Below are 18,907 nucleotides of genomic sequence, written 5' to 3'. Positions count from 1 at the left end.
CACGCGAAATGGCGTTTAAGAAAGAAGCGAACAACAAAAACCTACAAAAACCACACAAAAGCAGCCGCGAGCACATAAGCACGTGGATCGGTCACACAAAACCATTAAAAAAATTCCAGATCGCGTGAGAATCGGGACCAAGGAATCACTGGATGTGGATCAACGCCACCGTCGCGGCGAGGAGGAGGAGGAACCATTGGAAGTCGCGAGAGGAACTTGCTCACCATCGTCTCTCCGAGCCGGCGGGAAGCCGCCGTAGCGGTGAAGATCACGCGGCGAAGGCGTCGCGAGCACCGAACATGGCCGAGCTAGCAAGAGGAGCTTGAGGATTTCGAGAAGGCTTTGATGGCGAATCTCGGCGTCGAAGGTGGGGTGCTTCGTTCTCCTTGAAGCGACGACGGCGACGGCGACGAGCGACGCGACGACTAGGAGCGGCGAGTCAACAAAGCCGAGCCGAGGCGGGAGACCGGCTTCGGCCGGACGATCGGCGCCGGCCGACCGAAGCTTTGTTTGGAGACGAGGCTCGCGGGGAGAAGAGGCGGTGTTCGAAGGGAGCAAGAAATAGAAAAGGAACACGATTTTGTTCTTCTTTTGTTCCTCAAATGTGTTTGAAACAAGAAACACAAATTTTGTGTTTCTTGTTTCTGTTTCTTTTTATTCAGGGAACAAAAGAACAAAAAAGAAAACGCGACGCGTTTCTGTTCCTTTTTGTTAAGAAAAAAAACAGAAAAAGTGTTTAAAAACAAAAAAAGAAGTGCAAACAAACAGGCCCTAATTGTTTGTGAAAAGAATCTGGTCTTGTTTTTTTTTTTTTCCTTATACAGAGCTGCAGTTCCAACCCTGATTCGCTTTAGCATTTCTTACCTCTTCCGTTCAATTTCTTTCTTGACTTGTTAAAAATTTTCCTCACCCATCAATTTCTTTGGTTTCGCTGGGCGGGATTCGATTTTGGTCTTTCAGATATTCTTATTCTTCAGCTCTATGTTTCAAAAAGATCACTGAGTTAAATTTTCTTCAATTCCTATTCCAACTCCCTATCAATTCGGTCTTCTTTTGCACTGTTTTGGGCTCAAGTCAAAAATGCGAAAATGATGCTCCACCCTATGATCATCCATAGATCTTGATGCTCATATTATCCTCTAATGTGAAAGCCTTTCGCTACATCTTCTGCCACCATATTATTCCTTCTCCCTTGTCCATGATCACCTGTCGATTGCTTTGCTATAATCGAATCTTACCGTTGCTAAAGAGAGAACCCAATTGTAACACTTCCCCACCAAGAAAAAGTACTTGTAATGGAGCTTGTTGTTGGAGAAGGCACAATTTGGTCATTGCTGGAATGCTCATCTACCTACCAACAGCATAATGTAGTAGCTGACTTAAGGCTATGAGTATTGAATCAGCACAAGATTGAATCCGTCTCATCTCATCTGTAAATGTACGGAGAGAATCCATAGTTTCTTTAGTGTTCCTAGATCTTGTCCCAACATAAAACGGAACTAAGAGAGAAAACAGTAAAGACCACAATAAAGGTGAGCCACCCCTCGTTCCTTTTCTCTCTCTTTGTTGTTGTTGTTGTTGTTAAGCTTCTATGTGGATGCTCTTAGCTCCAGCACACCTTGTTCCCTAATTCCACCCAAAGAAAGAACGTGAGCGAGCGAAGTGGAGAACAGAAAACATCCTGTCGACTTCTTGCCGCCCAACCACTGTTATGGAGATAGTGATATTTAGCAGTTGTTAGCACGCATGGGTTTTAGTGGAATTGGACCCAGTCCAGTCAAGAGTTTGCCTTTTCTTTTTCCTAAACAACGCAGTACATCATTGGGTCGTCGACTTCAAGTCGTTCATCTGAATCCATTACATGATTAAACAGAGCAAGAATAAATAAAGGAAAACCCTAGCAATTAATAAATTTGAGGAGGACAGGTAGCCGGTCTATGAGAATTTTTTAATTCACGACGGGAGGGAGTTAAAAAGGGTTTTTTGATTGAGGACCAGATGATGGCTCACGTGCAAACACACAAAGTGTAGGTATTAAATCGTTGTCTTAGGAAGTAAGGAATAGCAAAAAGCATGGTATTTTGTTTTGTTGATTAGTTTGAAGGGTATGAAGCCGATAAGTAAAAAAAGAAAGTGAAGAAACGTGCGGATTATGGACATATATTTGTAGGTTTAAACATTGAGAGAATGCATTTTATTCAACGTGAACATGCGGCAGACCCGACAAAATTCAACTAGCAACAAGCATTAATCTCTACAGGGCGACATTTATGCCAACTCTTTTTGCACACAGGCGGATAAAAAGCATGAGTTGCTATTATGTACTTGCATTTTCAGAAATGCAACCTCGACTCTATAATAATCAGATTAAGGCTAAATAAAAAGTTCATCAAGAGTGCAAGTTATATCAGATTTGAGGTGGTATAAAGACCCCTCTGGTGGAGCAGCTGACCTGCAAGATGCAGGAAAGACAATTCAAAGGAGTCTCCTACTTCCTGTTGATTTGATTTGGATCTAATCACTCTCAGAAAGCGTAATGTAAATTGAGTCTCGAGAAGCCAAGGGAATAAAGATAAAGAACACTATCGAAAGTCTCCAGCAGGGCATCATTTACGTAACAATCACATGAATGCATTGATCGTTTGCTTAGGCCGTTAGACAACAGGACAAGCTTTAAACCGAACTTCAGAATCAAGCATTTACCATCAACTTGAAGTCACTAGACAACGAATGGATGATATACAATACCAGCATCATTCAAATGCCAGAATCCAAAATCACAGGTCAGCACTGACCCCGGAGTCGCAATGTGAATTTTTGCAGTGAAAGCAGAACCTGCTTTAGCCTCTCCTTGACCTCTGCATCGATCAAGTTTCCATCGGCATCGAACTTTGCAGGAGGTTGAAATGCATATACGAAAAGCTCGGGTTTATTAATGAAATGAAGATCGAGGTACACCCCTGTCTGTCGGAGATGATACTGCGCTCTTCCACCACCAAAATTTCCTCCGGCACTTACTATAGCAGCAGCTTTGTCCGCCCAAACATTCGGTGCTCTAGATGCCCAATCTATTGCATTCTTGAGAGGCGCTGGTACAACAACAGAACTATCTCAACAAAATGGGACGCATCATGCATTAACTAAGTTTTTCTATTGAAGAGAATATGTTTTATGCCCTCATAACTTTGATTTTCGTTCTCTTTCAATTCGGTCCTTTGTTTTCATAACTCAGCAAAAAACAAGAAACGTTCATTTGATCAGCTGATTTACAGCAGCTACAGTCTCCACTTGCAAAAATTGAGATTTATCAAGAAAAACGCAGCTGCCCTCTTGTCCAATATTGGTAAAGCCTAAATCATCTCTACTTCACTCCATGCTCATTCATGGTTTTCAGTAGCGGTACACTTCGGACTTCTTAATCTTGTCAAAACTGGCTGACCTAAAGGAGCTAAAGGAGCGGGTGCGGACTGTCACCGCGCAGCCGCCAATCACTAGGTGATCAGTAAAATGCTTGGCCGTGAAATTCAAATGTAGCTTGGTCTTCTCAATTTCAGGCAAATTACCTAACCTCACCCCCCCAAAACGAAGGCCAGCATAATAACAAAGTCTTCAACTTTATACGCCCGAATCAGGAACTAGTTCAAGTGCTTGATTATCACCACCACAATAAAACCCGATTTTACTCTCACTTGCAGCGCTAGTAACGGGAGCAATTCATTAGGCCAAACAAATGCAAAAAGGAGAGAAAAGGGCAGAGTGATTTTACGGGCAATAGAGTAATTGTACTCGGGAGAGGCGAAGAGATAGCTGTCGGCCCTCAAAATCTTGCGGCGGAGCTCTTCGACCGCGGCCGGGAACTTGCCGCCTTCTTCTTCGAGGTCGGTGTTGATCATGGGGAGGGGCGACACTTCCACGTGCTCGATCTGCATGCCGGGGATGGACTCCTTGCATATCTCCACAGCTTCAATCGTAACCGAAACAGCAACCGTAAGAACCCAATCACCTCAAGACACGACACGAGTCTCAGAAAGCGCGAGAGATACGCACGGGGACACACAGGTTTCACCTGATCGAATGAGGCCTCTGTGGTTGGAAGCCTTGCGAAGAGAGCCGCAGAGAGCTGCGACTTTGATGCCCGGTTTAGCTACCCCCATCTCCTCTCTCTCTCTCTAGAACTCCCGTTTTCGGGGCATTGTTCGCTTGCTGCTCCCCGGAGAATCTGTCCGCGCTACTAGAAGACAGACTGGGAACGGTTTTGAAAATTCGAAAATCCTCAACGACCCTGCGGCCGGCCGTCGCTATTTGCACGATGAATAGGTTCGACGAATCGACGGTGGCAACTTTTTAGGTTACAAATTTTTAGCGACGGCCCCAATTTCGCATCGAGCGTGGAATCGATCCTGGATTCGCAAACACTTTTTTACTTGGGTATTTTTGCACGATCGAGTACAATTCATATTCAATCCATCTCTCTCTCTCCAACCCGCTTCCGTCCCGCATCGGTTTTGCTCCTCGACCGGATGTGATCCCACACGATCCATCATCTCTCGGTCCACGAGGCAGAATTGGGGCCGAAGATGTGCAAACAGGCTTGGACTCATTCTCTGGTGCTCCTTTGCTCGCGCATGTGTCGGGAGGGTGCCGACTGGATCTACTCTCCTTGCATTTTTATATGTGAAAGGACAGAACAACGAATGCTGTTCATGACCAGTCGCCACCGGATGGATTCTGCTCTTCTTGCTCCACATGTTTCTATCGCGATTACAATGGTTCTTGTGATTAGATGTGTCAATATGGGTTATGGGCCCATTTCTTAACCCACATTTAATGGCTGGATTGTTATGTAATTGGTTATATTCAATAAATGAATTATAAATAAGTTTATTACACGAGTTCATAACTTATTAAGATTCAACCCACTTAAGACTCTTTCTTTACTTTCCCTCACTTTGGTTCGATTTTGCACTCACTAAGTTCGTCCAATATGAATCGAGTTAGCTATAAATTGTACATGGATCGAGTTGAGTATAGTGATGGGAGAATACTAACAATTCGAATAATATCGAATCAACGCACGGAATAAAATAATCACCCCTCTTGTGTAAACATAATATGAATCAATATAGTAGAGTAAAATAAATATTAAGCACATGAACATAAGACAATTTTTTTTACGTGAAAAAACCTTCTTGATGTGAGAAGATTAAAAGCCACGGGACTGGAGTTCACCCGAAAATCTTCACTATCAACAAAATTGGGTGAATAATGTTATTCTCTAGCAAATACTAGAGGTACATAATAACAAAGATCTCAAGAACATAATTCTTGGCAATACACATGAATTTCACAAGAGATCAAGAATAAATTTGACCAAAAACACAAATTTTGATCAATCCACAAAAAACCTGATGTATGGAGCTTCAAATGAAAATCAAATCATTTAAATTCGAGAAAATTGCGCCATGAACATGCGACAAAATTTCAGTTTAATTGGATCACGAATCGACCTCCGATGCTAGCTTGATATAAATAAGATATTGTCTTAACCCTCAGATTTTCTGCTTTTTCTTTTTCTCTTGTTACAATTTTCTTTTGTAGCTACCACTTTAAAAGATAGTGAGAAGCCCTATTTCTCTATATAACTTATCATATGAGCTCAAGCCATTTTTGGGCTTGCAACTCATTGGGGTTCCTTCATTAGGAGTGAACCCGGCTAACATATAGATTGTTAGATTTGTATTACACGAAAAAAATGAGTCAAAATAAGTTAAATACGCCAATATAGATCGGATCATTTTCCATCGAGATCCAACTTGCCAATTTGACAGATATGCTCATGATGATGTCTTGTCCTCTTTCATTCTTTTCAAGGAACAATGGCCCAAAGTCTGCAAATAACCAAACAACAATAATTTATGTCTGAACTGAAGCCATGTGAAATTATTTCAAACTGTTTTCAAAATAATTTCCAAGTTATTTGAAATGAAAGTCAATGAATATCACGCCATTAAACTTTGCTTAAAAGTAGCTAGACATATCGCAGATTAGATAAGTCAAGTTGGCAAAAAAAAAGGGGCCACATTGATTCATGAATGCACTCAAGGAATTTTATTAAACATGCTTTAGTAAGGAAAAGTTGAATTTTCAAAGTACTTATTATATGGATCTTATTGATGAATATCTCGAACACTTATTTATCATGCTCAATAGAAAAAAACTTTGGTTTTCAATTCAATGATTACATGCAACATGAGAGTGGCTGGGCTTCAAAAATAATATATTTTTTTTTTATTTAAGTGTTTAACAAGTGTTCTAAAGTCACTTCTTCTACCACCTTTCCAACATGAAAGGGGAGGTGAAGGTTGAAATCCCCACCTTCTAAAGGGGATGGGGTGGGGACGCGTGAGTTTGAAAATGGGTTTTGATTCCCACGCTGTAAGTAGCGTGTCAAAATCCGAGAGTGAGTGTAGAGTAGGAATAGAGTATGAAAAAAAAAAAAAAAACTCACTTCTTCAACAAAATTCTTCAAAATGAGGGCGGTGACGATTATGATCTTATCTTTCTTTTATTGCGAATTAGGCCAAATACGATTGTGGTTTCATTAATATCTACCCCCCTTAACCCCTAATCAAATGGAGGAGGGAAAATCTAAAAGCTACACCGATTCTAATTTTCATGAAGATTGGTTTCGTATATAAGTTTTCTTAGCATCATGCATGTTGAAACGAAATGAAATTCCTCCTAAATTTGATGATAATGGCCAACTTAGTACGAGCTATTTTAGTCCGGCCACTCTACAAAAAAGCGCTCTAGCTGGATCCGCGTATTAATTGAAGTATCCTTCATATTAGCTTCCTTACAATTAACTTCAATGCCTAACTTTTATCTTCTCATTTGTGGGTAACTCTATTGATAGATTAGGTAGATGAAGGAGACTCTAGATCCTGACCGACGGCACCTTCGAGACTCCATTGTTGCTTGCAAGTTTCCCCCACAAGTAAACCCTGTCTTGGCTCCTGCTCCTAAGGATCCCGTACTTTCTTCCTGCTCCTAAGGAGCTGCGACGTTGATGGCCGGTTCAGCTGCCCCGATCTATCTCTCTCTCTCACTCCTGTCTGAGGGGAATTGTTCGCTTGCTGCTCGTCGGAGAATTTGTCCGCCCCCTACCAGAAGACAGGGAACGGTTTTGAAAATTCGGGAATCCTCAACATCCGTGTGGCTGGCCGTTGCTATTTAAATGATGATAGGTTCGACGAATCAAGCGATGGCAACTTCTTAAGTTACAGATTTTTGTCAATGACCCCAATTCCGTATCGAGCGTGAAATCGATACTGGATTTGACACCTTTTACTTGGGTATCTTTGCACGATCGAGTACAATTCACATTCAATCCATCTCTCTCTTCCGTCCCCCATCGGTTTTGATCCTCGACCGGATGTGATCCCACACGATCCATCGTCTCCCGGTCCACGAGGTGGAATTGGGGCCGAAGATGGGCAAGCAGGCTTGGGCTCGTTCTCTGGTGTCCCTTGCTCGCGCACGTGCTGTGAGGGCGCCACTCGATCGACTCTCCTTCCATTTTTATATGTGAGGAGACAGAACAACGAACGCTGCTCATGACCAGTCGCCGCCGGACGGATTCTGCTCTTCTTGCTCCACATCTTTCCATCGCGATTCCAGTAGCTCTCGTGATGATTTGGTGTCCTCTTTTTTAATTTTCACGGACAATCGCCAAAGGGAAAATTACCAAAAAAATAAAAGAAAATACTAAACCTATTACATTTATGCCAATTTAATCTAAACATTTTAACGATCCGTCAATGTAGTTATTCCGCTCTATTTTGACCAAAAAACATTGACATGGCAGCCGATCAGCTAGTTGTCCTACGTGGCTTGATCGGTGTTGTATGAATAATTTTTAAAATTTTTTTAAAATTTATTTTATTTTCTTATTCCTTTTCTTTTTCTTAGTGGCTGATCTCAAGCGATGGTCAAAGATTTTTGGCGCCAACCAAAAGTCCCCCAATTATGTGCAACACGAGAACTTGAGCATTAGAAATAATAAATTTTTCTTTATTTGAGTGTTTAACATGTGTTCTAAAGTCACTTCTTCAAGAGAATCCTTAAAAGGCAGCGTAGTGACAATTATGATCTTATCTTTCTTTTATTGCAAATTAGACTAAATACAATTGGTGGTTTCATTGGTGTCTATCCCCTCAACCCCCAATCAATTAAAGTCCAACTTTCATGAAGATTGGTTCCGTATAAGTTTTTCTAGCATCATGCATGTTGAAAAGGAAATCCCTCCTAAATTGGACGATAATGGCCAACTTAGTACAAGCTACTGTAGTCCGGACACTCTAAAAAGTAGCCGTCTAGCCAGATTTGTGTATCAATTAAAGTCTCCTTCATGTCAGCTTCCTTACAATTAACTTCAATACCTAACTTTTATCTTTTTCTTTGTGGGTGATTCTGTTGATAGATTTGGGTTGGTGAAGGAGACCTTAGATCCTGACAGAGAGCACTTTAAGACTTCATTGTTGCTTGCAAGTTTCCCCCACGAGTAACCCTATCTTGGTTCCTGCTCCCAAAGAGCCTAAGCTTTCTTCCATCCGACCTAGATGAAATTACCCACTGTTTTGGTCGACCGGACGATTTTGCCTTTAACGTGAAAGGGAGTGTTTTGAGTAATACTGCCGTATGGATTGCTAAAGGACGAGTTCCCTAGGCCGATCCGATTATTTGGGAGAATCTCAAGAGTTTTAACTCTGACTGAACCAAGTTTTTTTAGGTGGGTGAGAATGATAAAAGAACATATAGCATTGTTTAATTTGAGATTTCATCACTTTATTTCCTATCTCATTAAGATAACTTCTTCTTTTTGTTATATCTAAATTATTCAGGAAACTGTTGTTGAGTAGGACTGGGTGGTTTAAATTGTTAGAAACTCTGTTTGGTTTTTCTGCATGATTTGAGTTGTCCTCTCCTCGAGTTCTTCTCCTTTCTACCCAAAATATGTTCATGAGCAGTCGCCACCAGATTCTGGTCTTCTTGCTCCCCACGTTTCTACACGATTCCAGGAATTCTCGTGATAATGTCTTGTCCCCTTGTTCTTTCCAAGAACAATGGCCAAAGTCCGCCCACTAACTCTCAATTGAAAGTTGCAGGGAAATACAGGTTAGCAAATGACCAAACGCCAGAATTGATCTGATATTACTAAATGCCCAAATCATAAAAAGAAATGTTGTACCTAATTTTTTGGGTCTACTGAAGTCATGTGAAATTATTTCATACTTCTTTAAAAATTGTTTTTTTTTTAAGGAAAGTCAATGAATAGCAGGCCATTAAATTTTACCTAAATGTAACTAAACATGTTGGGGAATAGATATGCCAAGGAGAAATACTTATGTCAATGACGTTAATCTACTATAGGATTAACAGCTTTCTTGGACAAAAAAAAATTATATATTATTATGAGGTTTATTTCTTCAAATATTTGTAGCTCAAATCATGCCGTTAGCAAAGCTCTATGTCAAATTAGCAAATACTAGCCATATTGATTGATGAATGCACCAAGACATTTATTGAACATGCTTAATAAGAGAAAATTTGATTTTCAAAATGCTTATCATATTGATCTGGAGACACTCATTAACCTTACTAAATAAAAAAGCTTCTACTTTCAATGCCCCGGTTTTGCGTGGCACGAGATAAATCAAGCATTGAAAATAATAAATTCTTTTTATTTTGATATTTAACAAGTGTTTTGAAGTCACTTTCTCAACAGAATCTTTTCAATTGGTGCATAACTTAGTGCGAGCTATCGATGTCCGAGCACTCCATAGGAAGCGCTCTCGTCAAATCCGTGCATCAACTAGGGTGTACTTTTTTGTTAAAAAAAAACTAGGATGTACTTTAATATTAGTTTCCCCACAGTCAACTTCAATCCCTAACTTTTTATCTTCTCTTCTCGGGTAACTTTATCGATAGATTCGGTAGATGATCCTATCCTTAAGATGATTGGGCAGAGTAGGGGCTTAATGAACCTACGAAAATCATGTGGCACGGGTTGGCCTCAATCTAGATTCACATAAACCGAATCGACGCGACCGTTAGATCGCGGGCGCGATGAATGATCACAGATAGATTCAACGTTCATGCGACAAGTCCACGCTCGATTCTCGAGAACCCCCACGTTAATCGAGGCTCAGCAGGACCTGACCGGACCCTCTCCTTCTTCTTTCCTCGCACATCCTTCCCGGAAATCGCGGTAAAAGGTGGAGGAGAAGAGGAGGGAGAGAAAAAGGCGGAAAAAGACAAGCCTCGGGGGGCCGCGATGACGTGGCAACCGACGTGGACTTGCGTGACTGGAGACGGAACGATCACGGTGAGGAGGACGAGAAGCCGTGGCGTACGCAGTGGAGTTGCAGTTCTCGTTATTAAAAGCGAGAAGTGAGAAGCGAGAACTGAAAACGACGAAGCTCGGAACAACTCTCTCTCTCTCTATCCGCCGACCTCCCTTTTTCACTGATCCAAGAAACGAGCCTTCTCTCTCTCGCTATTCTGGGCTGGGGCCACGTCGATCTCGTGAGTTCTCTTCGCACTTTGCTGAACCTCCTGGTCGATGATGGGATTTCGGCTCTCTTGTCGTGGCGACTTTTCCTTTGCTTTGTCGGCGCTTTATTCCTTGATTGACTCGCACTCCTGCAATGCCTTTCCCGCTGTGTGTGTTCTTCATTGACCGCCCGTCTATTCGGCCCCCCCTCCTTTCTTCCGCTCCCTGTCCCCGTTTCTCTGCATTGAAGCCGGAATTCAGTTTCTCCGACGAAGTCTTCGTTTCCGGAGGTTCTTCTTCTTCTTCTTTTATTTAATTATTTTTTAATTATGTTTACGATGCTCCACTCCGGCGAATTCCACTCTCTCTCTTCTCTGAGAATTTCGCTTTCCCGTGCTCTATCGGGTTTATCCACTGAGCTTTTCTTTTAATTCGACGCTAATGGATTTGATTCGGGGTCTGGTGGTGCGTGATGATTAGCGGCATTTCTTTAATCTTTTTTCTAATATTATTAGCGTTGACTTCCTTCAGGGGCGGCGCGAATTGTGGGTCTGCGTGCCTGGATGTCTGGAAAATCCCTAAGATATCTTCGTTAATGTGTGCAGAGATCGCATCTTCAGCTCGCTTCTTCGCGGGAAACCGGAGTCGAGATCGAGGTGAGTCAATCGCCGAGAAGTGAGAATTCGCTCTGTCTGAATCTACTACATCTTCCTCCCGCGATTTTCTTCTCTGTTTTCTGACCTTAATTGTATGACGTGCGCTTCTTGTTTGACTTTGAACCTGGTATCTAATTATTTGCTATAGGATTACGATGAATGCGATTTCGCAGCTGCGTTACCGGCTTCTGTTCGTCTGGCTTCAGCCATGCAGCGACAATGTCAGTTTTTCCTGAAAAAAAAGAGAAATTCCTTGGCTTGCATTCTTACGAATCATGTTGCTTGAGATGCCGGCAAGCTCCTTGATTGTGTTTTGCGATGAACAGTCAAGACAGAACACCGCCTTTTCTTTTCGTTTTTCCGAGTGCCTTCAAAGTTTAAATACTCGGCTGAAGCTTGTGCTAGTGATTCAGTCCTTTCTTTGGCGTTTGAAGTTTATGAATGCATGGTGTAACCGTAGTTATGCTCCCTCTGTCATGTCTTCCGCGAATAGAACTGATTTTTGATTACTGGCTACTGCACAGGAAGGCTCTTATCATGGATTCACCTGGAAAGATGGAGAAATTCACTAGGAGTAGTGGAAGCTTGTTAATCCACTTCAAATAGGAAGGCGCTCCGGACATTGATATCGGCGAGATCAACCTCTGTTTTGTCATCTGGAGTTATGTTTGGAATGAAAGCCATGAGAAGGGCATCCCCAGTCTTACTCTTTCTTTTGGCTGCACTGTTTTGCTTTGCTACATACAACATCCTAGCCATGATGCGGCACAACAGAGCAATTAGAAATTTTGTGGGTGCTAATACAAGAAGTGTGCTTGAATCGGATCCAATCGTTGAGATGCCGGAGCATGTGAAGAAACCAAAACATGTAAAGTCGCCGTTCCACATCGCCCTCACGGCAACAGCCGCTCCTTACAGCAAATGGCAGTGTCGCATTATGTATTACTGGTATAAGCAGAAAAAGGACTTGCCAGGTTCAGATATGGGAGGATTTACTCGGATTTTGCATTCTGGAAGTCCCGATAACTTGATGGACGAGATTCCTACGATGGTGGTGGATCCTCTTCCAGCAGGCCTGGATAGGGTAAGTCATTTTCTATGTCAATTGTCCAATAGCTCATGCATTCGAGATACTAGAACTTTAGTTTGTTGGCTCTGTGTTTTGTGTACGTCCACACCATAATTACATACAAAACTTTTGTGCTAACTATGGTGTGCTTTCTCTCAGTATTGTGGACATTCTGAAATGAATTTTAGTTAGCTATACGTTCTTCTTAGTCATCTGACCACACAATAAGGAGATATAACCCACCTGTAATCTACCCCCTCAAGGAGTCAGATGCAAGTATTTCTTCGGGTTGCTAAGCATGTTGCAAAAATTTACTTGTATTTTAACTGATGAATATGGAGTGTCATATTCTTGGACTTGCAGCACTAATATGTGATTTGTACTGTTAAAAGAATTTTGCTTGATTCAATTCTAATTTTGTAGCATGTACGGAACTTATTCTTTAGAGTTGCATCGCGCTTGAACACAATATAACAATCTTTCAGAAATATACCGGGATGAGTAGTTGTGGTTATTCATTATTATTTTGAGATTGTCTCATGCCATTTGTGTACATTGTAATCAGGGATACGTCGTCTTAAACAGACCATGGGCTTTTGTACAATGGCTGGAGAAGGCGACAATTGAGGAAGAGTGAGTTTCCATGGATTTTTTTCCTTCCTTGGGCCAGAAAGTTTCCATGGGCATGAAATGAAGCATGTTTTACATTTTAAAGATTTTTTCCCTTTCTTTCCTTCTTGACTGCAGATATATACTTATGGCAGAGCCTGACCATATATTTATTAGACCTTTACCTAATCTGGCTCATGAAAGATTTCCTGCTGCCTTCCCCTTTTTCTACATCAAGCCGGAGCAAAATGAGAAAATTGTGAGGAAGTTTTATCCTGAGGAGCATGGACCTGTGACAAATATTGATCCCATTGGAAACTCACCTGTTATTATTAGGAAAGTAAGAGTTCTTGCTGTTGCTCTACTTATGAGACTTGAATCAAAGTAAATTCATGCTTAGATATTTGAAAATTACAATTGTTGTGCTTGATGTGCTAGAAAGTACTGTTGAAGATTGGGTGATTATCTTGATTGATTGTAGTTTCCCTTCACCTGACAGTTTTCAGTATCTATACTTCTACTCATCAGTATACCTGTCTTTCTTGGCAGGATTTACTGGGGAAGATCGCTCCCACATGGATGAATGTCTCTCTAAGAATGAAGCAGGATCCAGAAACTGATAAAACGTTTGGATGGGTGCTAGAAATGTGAGCAGTGAAAATGAATGCTTGAGTGCACGGACATACACATGAATGTCACCCATGTTTAAGTTTGTGTTATCAATCATCAACTTTATTACTATGTGCTGATGATTCTGCTTTTTGCTTTGAGCTAAGGTATGCTTATGCAGTGGCATCTGCTTTGCATGGCGTGCAGCACATTCTACGTAAAGACTTTATGTTGCAGGTCTGTGCTGCTGCTCTACTCTTACGCTTGCCTGCTGATCTCTTTCTCTGTGGTTCCCATGTTGACTATATGCTGCACCCTACGAATTTTCTTGTGTAAAGCTCTTCTTTCTTTGTTTTCAGCCTCCATGGGATCTGGAAACTGGAAAGAGGTTCATCATCCATTACACTTATGGATGTGACTACAACTTAAAGGTACTGCCTTTTCTATCTACTTCAGTAGGTAATAAGTATATGCTGCTCCTATTATAGTTTACAACACACGTTCTTAGGTGATGCTGTCGCTTCTTTGTTAACTATCTCTGGTTTATGATACTGGAATGCGCACATTGTCAATTTGAACTGAACTGAAAAATGAAAACAACTATATATCTCTGACATTTCAAGGCTTCTAGGGTGAGTTAACGTATGGGAAGATAGGCGAATGGCGATTTGATAAGAGATCACATCTTCGAGGACCACCACCAAGAAACCTCTCTCTACCTCCACCTGGAGTTCCTGAAAGTGTGGTATGTCCTAAAGATAATCCTTAGAATCCTGGATAATGTCATAATTTGTTTTGGAGGAGACATTTCTTTGCATCACACCTCAAATGATTATGCCTCATGTCACACATTGCCCTTGTATGCCCGGTTGCTTGCAATGTCTGTGTCCACAATTTGATGTTATAGGTCATGTCAAATGTTCTTTAACTACCATTTCCACAGAGGCATGTTTACCTTGAGCTGATGAAATCATGTATTGTTCTCAAGGAATTTGAGAGCTCTAGACAAAATTTACTAACCAAGAAAAACTGATGTGCACAGTACTACTGCATTATTCTTTAGAATCTTAGGCCATTGCTACGAGCCTGGCCTTTGTAAAGTGGTATGATCATCCTCCTCCTCTGATATGAACAGAACTTTTGGTAAGTAATAATTGTGTGTCGTGCTTCTTTAAGAACATGTGCCAGGTGGCATCAGTAATGAATTTTGCATATGGGGGCTTTGAAGAAGAGCTTATTAGTAAGGTTTTGAAGAAACCCTTTTAAGGAAACAGTTTAATTGACAAGGGCTGATAGATTATGCATTGGTAGTTTTGCCAATCATGAGGTAAAATTTGTTGCAATTCGAAACATTGGTTATTACTTCTTTCATTAAGATGTTCTTCATTGCTGGTTTTGCAGGTCACTCTTGTCAAGATGGTGAACGAAGCTACAGCTAATATTCCAAATTGGGATACATCTTAAGGACTGAGTTATGTGCAGATTCGAGCGTAAGTCCTCAAGACTCCTTTTGGAAACACCTTTAAATTTTGATTCAAATTGCAGCGTCTGGAAAGGATTCTACACGAAGTGAGGGTTGACTAACCCCGCCTTCCCCAAAAAGAATTGCAGAATGCAGAGTAGAGCTTGTCCATTCTGTATGCACTATGTCTACATACTCAATACAAGCCGATCACACCATTTAGTTGACCAAATTTTGTAAATCTTCTTAGTATAGGCCACATTTGCTTTTTCGAAACAGCCAACTCCTTGAGACTATCTTTGTTTCGGTATACTGGCTTCTGAATGCGTCTTACAAATAGAATTTGCCTGTCTTTGATACAACTCTGCATCAATATGGGAAAACCTCAATAAATTAAGGCTCCGTTCGTTTCGCGGAAAATAATTTCCTAGAAAATATTTTTCGGATTTTTTGGCGTTTGTTTCATGGAAAATGAATTCCTTGGAGAATATGTTTTTCATGAAAGGAAAAAAGTCTTTTAAATTAAGACAAAATATTTTTTACTTTTGAAAAGTGGAAAACATTTTCCTTACTTGATTTCAGACCTCTACAAATTCTCACTTCCTCCTCCCCTCTCTTTTTCTTCTTTTTTTTTTTTTTTTGAATTATTTTTAATTATTTTTTCTTTTTTAATTGGAATTATTTTTAATTTCATTTTTCTTTTTTTTTTTTTTTTTTTTCTTTTCTTGATTTCCTATCTTTTTCTTTCTTGGCTAGTCGTTGGCCGTTGCCAGGCGAACCTTGAGCTCGTCGATATTGCGCTCTGCACTCTTGCTTATCATTTTCTTTATTTATTGTACCCTGCTCAAGCAAAGAATTCTATATGCTTTGTTTCTTTTTTCTTTTATTTATTAGAACACAAAAGATATAGGGGGAGAACAAGCCACTCAACTGGAAAATTCTCATGAGGGCTGTATATGCTTTGCTTCTTTTCTCTTTTACTTCTTTTTAAAATCCATACGGACAACGAGGAAACAAAAATATGAAGTAAATTTGCTTGGATTTAAAGGCAAGTTTATATTTGATGGATTTATAAGTCGGTAAGTGATGCATGGTTAAGTGGTGAAGTCTTAGAAAATATTTTCCTTATCGAACACCGAAAAATATTTTCCGAAATATTTTCAGGTTTTAGTCGAACATCAGAAAATATTGTTATTTTTCTGGAAAATGACTACTGAGAAAATATTTTCCGGAAATGGCCCATTTTCCGCGAAACGAATGAACCCTAAGATTCTTCCCGGCATATGCTTCAAGATATGGCAGTCCGATGATCACGTAAGGATTTTCTCTTTACCAAGGCAAAACGGAACCAGATCGCAACTTAAAAAATTGTTGGAGAGGAGAATATGGAAAATTTGCATAGTTCTTGAGCCCGGATCCCGGCCTCTATCCTGTCTTTCCAGGATGTCAAAGTTTTTTAACGTCTTGCTTAGGATGTAATTCTTCCTACATATATGTGGCTGGCGATCCCTTTAAAAGAAGGGAAAATACTAACAACATGCCTCATCTTTTTCACTCATGATTGCTTCCATACCTCTATTTTCGCAAATGTCGTTCACATATCTTTAGGCAAAATTTCACAGTGAAAAAATCAAATTGTCCTTGTGAATTCATTTTAGCTTCTTGCTAGGGGCTTGTATGGCTTGTTATTTTGTTGGCTTTGTGCGTTTTGCGCAAGTTGAGAATTTAGGATTCTAGAATGAGCATATTCGGAAAGAAAATGGCATTTCCATGAGTAGCGACGGAAGGATAATTATGTGAAGGGTGCAAAATAGTCTAAGGCAAAGCTCGGGTACGTACTTGGCAGTTTTAAAAGTAGATATATGTACTTTATTTTCTTAAATGAAGAAAAGAAAAGCTGGGTGTACCAAAGTAAGTCCTTGATTCCGTGTTGGCATATATGAGAAATCGGGAATACTAATCACAATTGTCCAACAAAAGTCTGAAATGATTATTAAATGCGTCATGCATGATCCACCTTGTTGGAAGCGTACAGTAAAATTCTAATAATTTCTTTTAGGAAGATCGTGAGAGAACTCAAATACAAGCTTGTCGATATATATAGTTGGATCCACTTTCATTTAATAGTTTAAGCTAATAGATTATGAGTCAACTAGGATAATACCTTAATTCTTCAATGTGAGATTTATTTAGTACAACCCACTCACACGTGCATCCTAACAATTTCTCTGTCATATGTGAGCTCAGTGCTAGGTCTGCTCCCCTTTAATTTAGGCATCCTTCTGCATTAACTTCGTATGAGCCTGCATTTTGATGGTTCGTTATGCTTGTGGTCAAAAGGTGGTGGTGAAGAGCCTAGAGATAATATTGAAGTTGGATTAGACATTGTGTAAGATATCATAAACCGATTTCTCTACTATTTAATGAATATCCATCTAGGTTTCTTTGATAGAAAGGATCTCGGACCTTTTTCTTTTTCTTTTTTGCCGAAGGGCAATCATCTTCTTCTTCTAGAGGGGTTGTACAAAATTCACACTAGTAGTCCACATCCCAATGTCCTATAATCGGGTCTTTGAAGTATTAAATAGGATTACCGCTTGTATCAAAAGAATGGGCCGAAGGGCCCGTGCGACATTTATGCTGGAAACCATTTTCTTCATCTTCTTGGTGGTCCTGGGTAGGTTGGACCGAAAGAAGAGCGGATAAAATAGCGTTAGATGCTTCCGTCTTCTGTTCCATGTGGTCAAATTTTATAACCACACTACCAACCATCCTTTTAATGAATTTTGGCTTAGTAAAATGGATTGGACGAACATCCTTGGGAAGTTTTTCATAGTTGGTTACATAGATTTCTAGGAGAAGTCTAACCAACTCATCTTTGAAAATTTGTCTAGGAACACTATTGTATGTTTATTATCCACGGAGATCATTTGAGCATCTTTTGATACTGGAAGAGAAAGATCTATGGCATGATTATGAACTCTATACACCATTTGATGGTGTAAGGTAGCAATAACAGAATCTGCTACTTGGGGGCTCCGGCATTTATGTTAAAAACCATTTTCTTCATCTTTTTGGTGGTCCTAGGCAAGTTGAACCAAAAGAAGAGTGGAGAAAATAGAGCTGGATGCTTATGACTCTTCTGTTTCGTGCGATCAAGATTAATAACTATACTAGCATCCCTCTTTTTGATGATTTCTGGCTCAGTAAATTGAATTGAACAAACATCCTGAGAAGTTTTTCATAGTTGGTTACACAAGTTTCTAAGAGAAGTTTAACCAACTCATCTTTGGAAATTTGTCTAGGAACATGGACATAAGATATTGTATGGTTATTATCCACGAAGATCATTAGAGCTTCTTCTGATGTCGGGAGAGAGATCTATTGCATGATTTTGAACTCTATACACCATCTGATAGTGTAAGGATCAATAACAGAATTTGTTACTTGGGGGCTCCAGCAATTCGAAGTCGAACTTTCAAGGCAGTTAAAAGGTGAGTGTCATAAAGCTCTCTATTGAAATTTAGAAATAAGGTGACAAACACTGTTCCAACATTTAAGGTATTATCAATTGTCCCACTACAAGCATGTTGATAGTAAAGAAATCTTGTATCTAGAAGAGCCATACGAACAACAACAAGATGACCTTTTCGACCATGGAATCATAAAGCAAAAAGGATGTAGATGAGTGCATCTTTGCTGAATCTATGTCGAAAGAATTCAGGAGATGAACAGTAACAAATTGAGATAATTCCAACAATCTGATAATTCCAACAATCTTGCCTTTACACATCAAGTCCTGAGTCAGGGTAACAACAACTCGTATCTTCCGTAAATATTGTGTCCAAACTTATTAATAACTTGATTTTGACATGAGTATTAAATGGTCTTTTGTTTCTTTCACGTCAAAAGTTAGCTAAAAGAATGACAATTTCTCTCACATTTAT

General features: G+C 40.2%; 2 protein-coding genes across 15 annotated transcripts; one reads left to right on the top strand and one right to left on the bottom strand.

Moving 5' to 3' along the window:
• Positions 1–2,592: 2,592 nt before the first annotated feature.
• On the bottom strand, positions 2,593–4,572 carry LOC104454537 (NADPH:quinone oxidoreductase-like). Its single transcript, XM_010069425.3, has 3 exons — positions 4,067–4,572; positions 3,767–3,961; positions 2,593–3,089 (listed from the first exon to the last, which is right to left on the bottom strand). Exons 1-3 carry the CDS (start codon positions 4,152–4,154, stop codon positions 2,785–2,787), a joined length of 588 nt encoding a protein of 195 aa, XP_010067727.2. The 5' UTR covers positions 4,155–4,572; the 3' UTR covers positions 2,593–2,784.
• A 5,723-nt stretch (positions 4,573–10,295) lies between these two features.
• Positions 10,296–15,322, top strand: LOC104454536 (hydroxyproline O-arabinosyltransferase RDN2). 14 transcript variants are annotated; one of them, XM_018859765.2, is made up of 11 exons: positions 10,296–10,587; positions 11,161–11,211; positions 11,360–11,432; positions 11,736–12,295; positions 12,846–12,913; positions 13,028–13,229; positions 13,439–13,536; positions 13,666–13,735; positions 13,858–13,929; positions 14,130–14,243; positions 14,900–15,322. In XM_018859765.2, exons 4-11 carry the CDS (start codon positions 11,876–11,878, stop codon positions 14,960–14,962), a joined length of 1,107 nt encoding a protein of 368 aa, XP_018715310.2. In that variant the 5' UTR covers positions 10,296–10,587; positions 11,161–11,211; positions 11,360–11,432; positions 11,736–11,875; the 3' UTR covers positions 14,963–15,322. The 14 variants fall into 14 exon arrangements, with proteins under 14 accessions (XP_018715310.2, XP_018715312.2, XP_018715307.2 ...); XM_018859763.2 differs by lacking the exon at positions 10,296–10,587 and adding an exon at positions 10,595–10,845; XM_018859759.2 differs by lacking the exon at positions 10,296–10,587 and adding an exon at positions 10,595–10,845 and having other exon boundaries at positions 11,087–11,211.
• The last annotated feature ends 3,585 nt before the right edge of the window (positions 15,323–18,907 follow it).

This window comes from Eucalyptus grandis, chromosome 7 (assembly GCF_016545825.1).
Source record: "Eucalyptus grandis isolate ANBG69807.140 chromosome 7, ASM1654582v1, whole genome shotgun sequence".
NCBI classification, from domain to species: domain Eukaryota; kingdom Viridiplantae; phylum Streptophyta; class Magnoliopsida; order Myrtales; family Myrtaceae; genus Eucalyptus; species Eucalyptus grandis.
Note: the sequence above shows the minus strand (reverse complement) of the source record. Positions and strands in the feature narration are given on the sequence as shown.

Coding starts and splice junctions, on each gene's coding strand:
- LOC104454537 (XM_010069425.3), bottom strand. CDS start 4,154: ATGGGGGTAGCTAAACCGGGCATCAAAGTCGCAGCTCTCTGCGGCTCT. Junction 3,962..4,066: donor CAGAGGCCTCATTCGATCAG/GTGAAACCTGTG, acceptor TTACGATTGAAG/CTGTGGAGATATGCAAGGAG. Junction 3,090..3,766: donor GTACAATTACTCTATTGCCC/GTAAAATCACTC, acceptor TTGTTGTACCAG/CGCCTCTCAAGAATGCAATA.
- LOC104454536 (XM_018859767.2), top strand. CDS start 11,876: ATGTTTGGAATGAAAGCCATGAGAAGGGCATCCCCAGTCTTACTCTTT. Junction 12,914..13,027: donor AAGGCGACAATTGAGGAAGA/GTGAGTTTCCAT, acceptor TCTTGACTGCAG/ATATATACTTATGGCAGAGC. Junction 13,930..14,129: donor GATGTGACTACAACTTAAAG/GTACTGCCTTTT, acceptor CAAGGCTTCTAG/GGTGAGTTAACGTATGGGAA.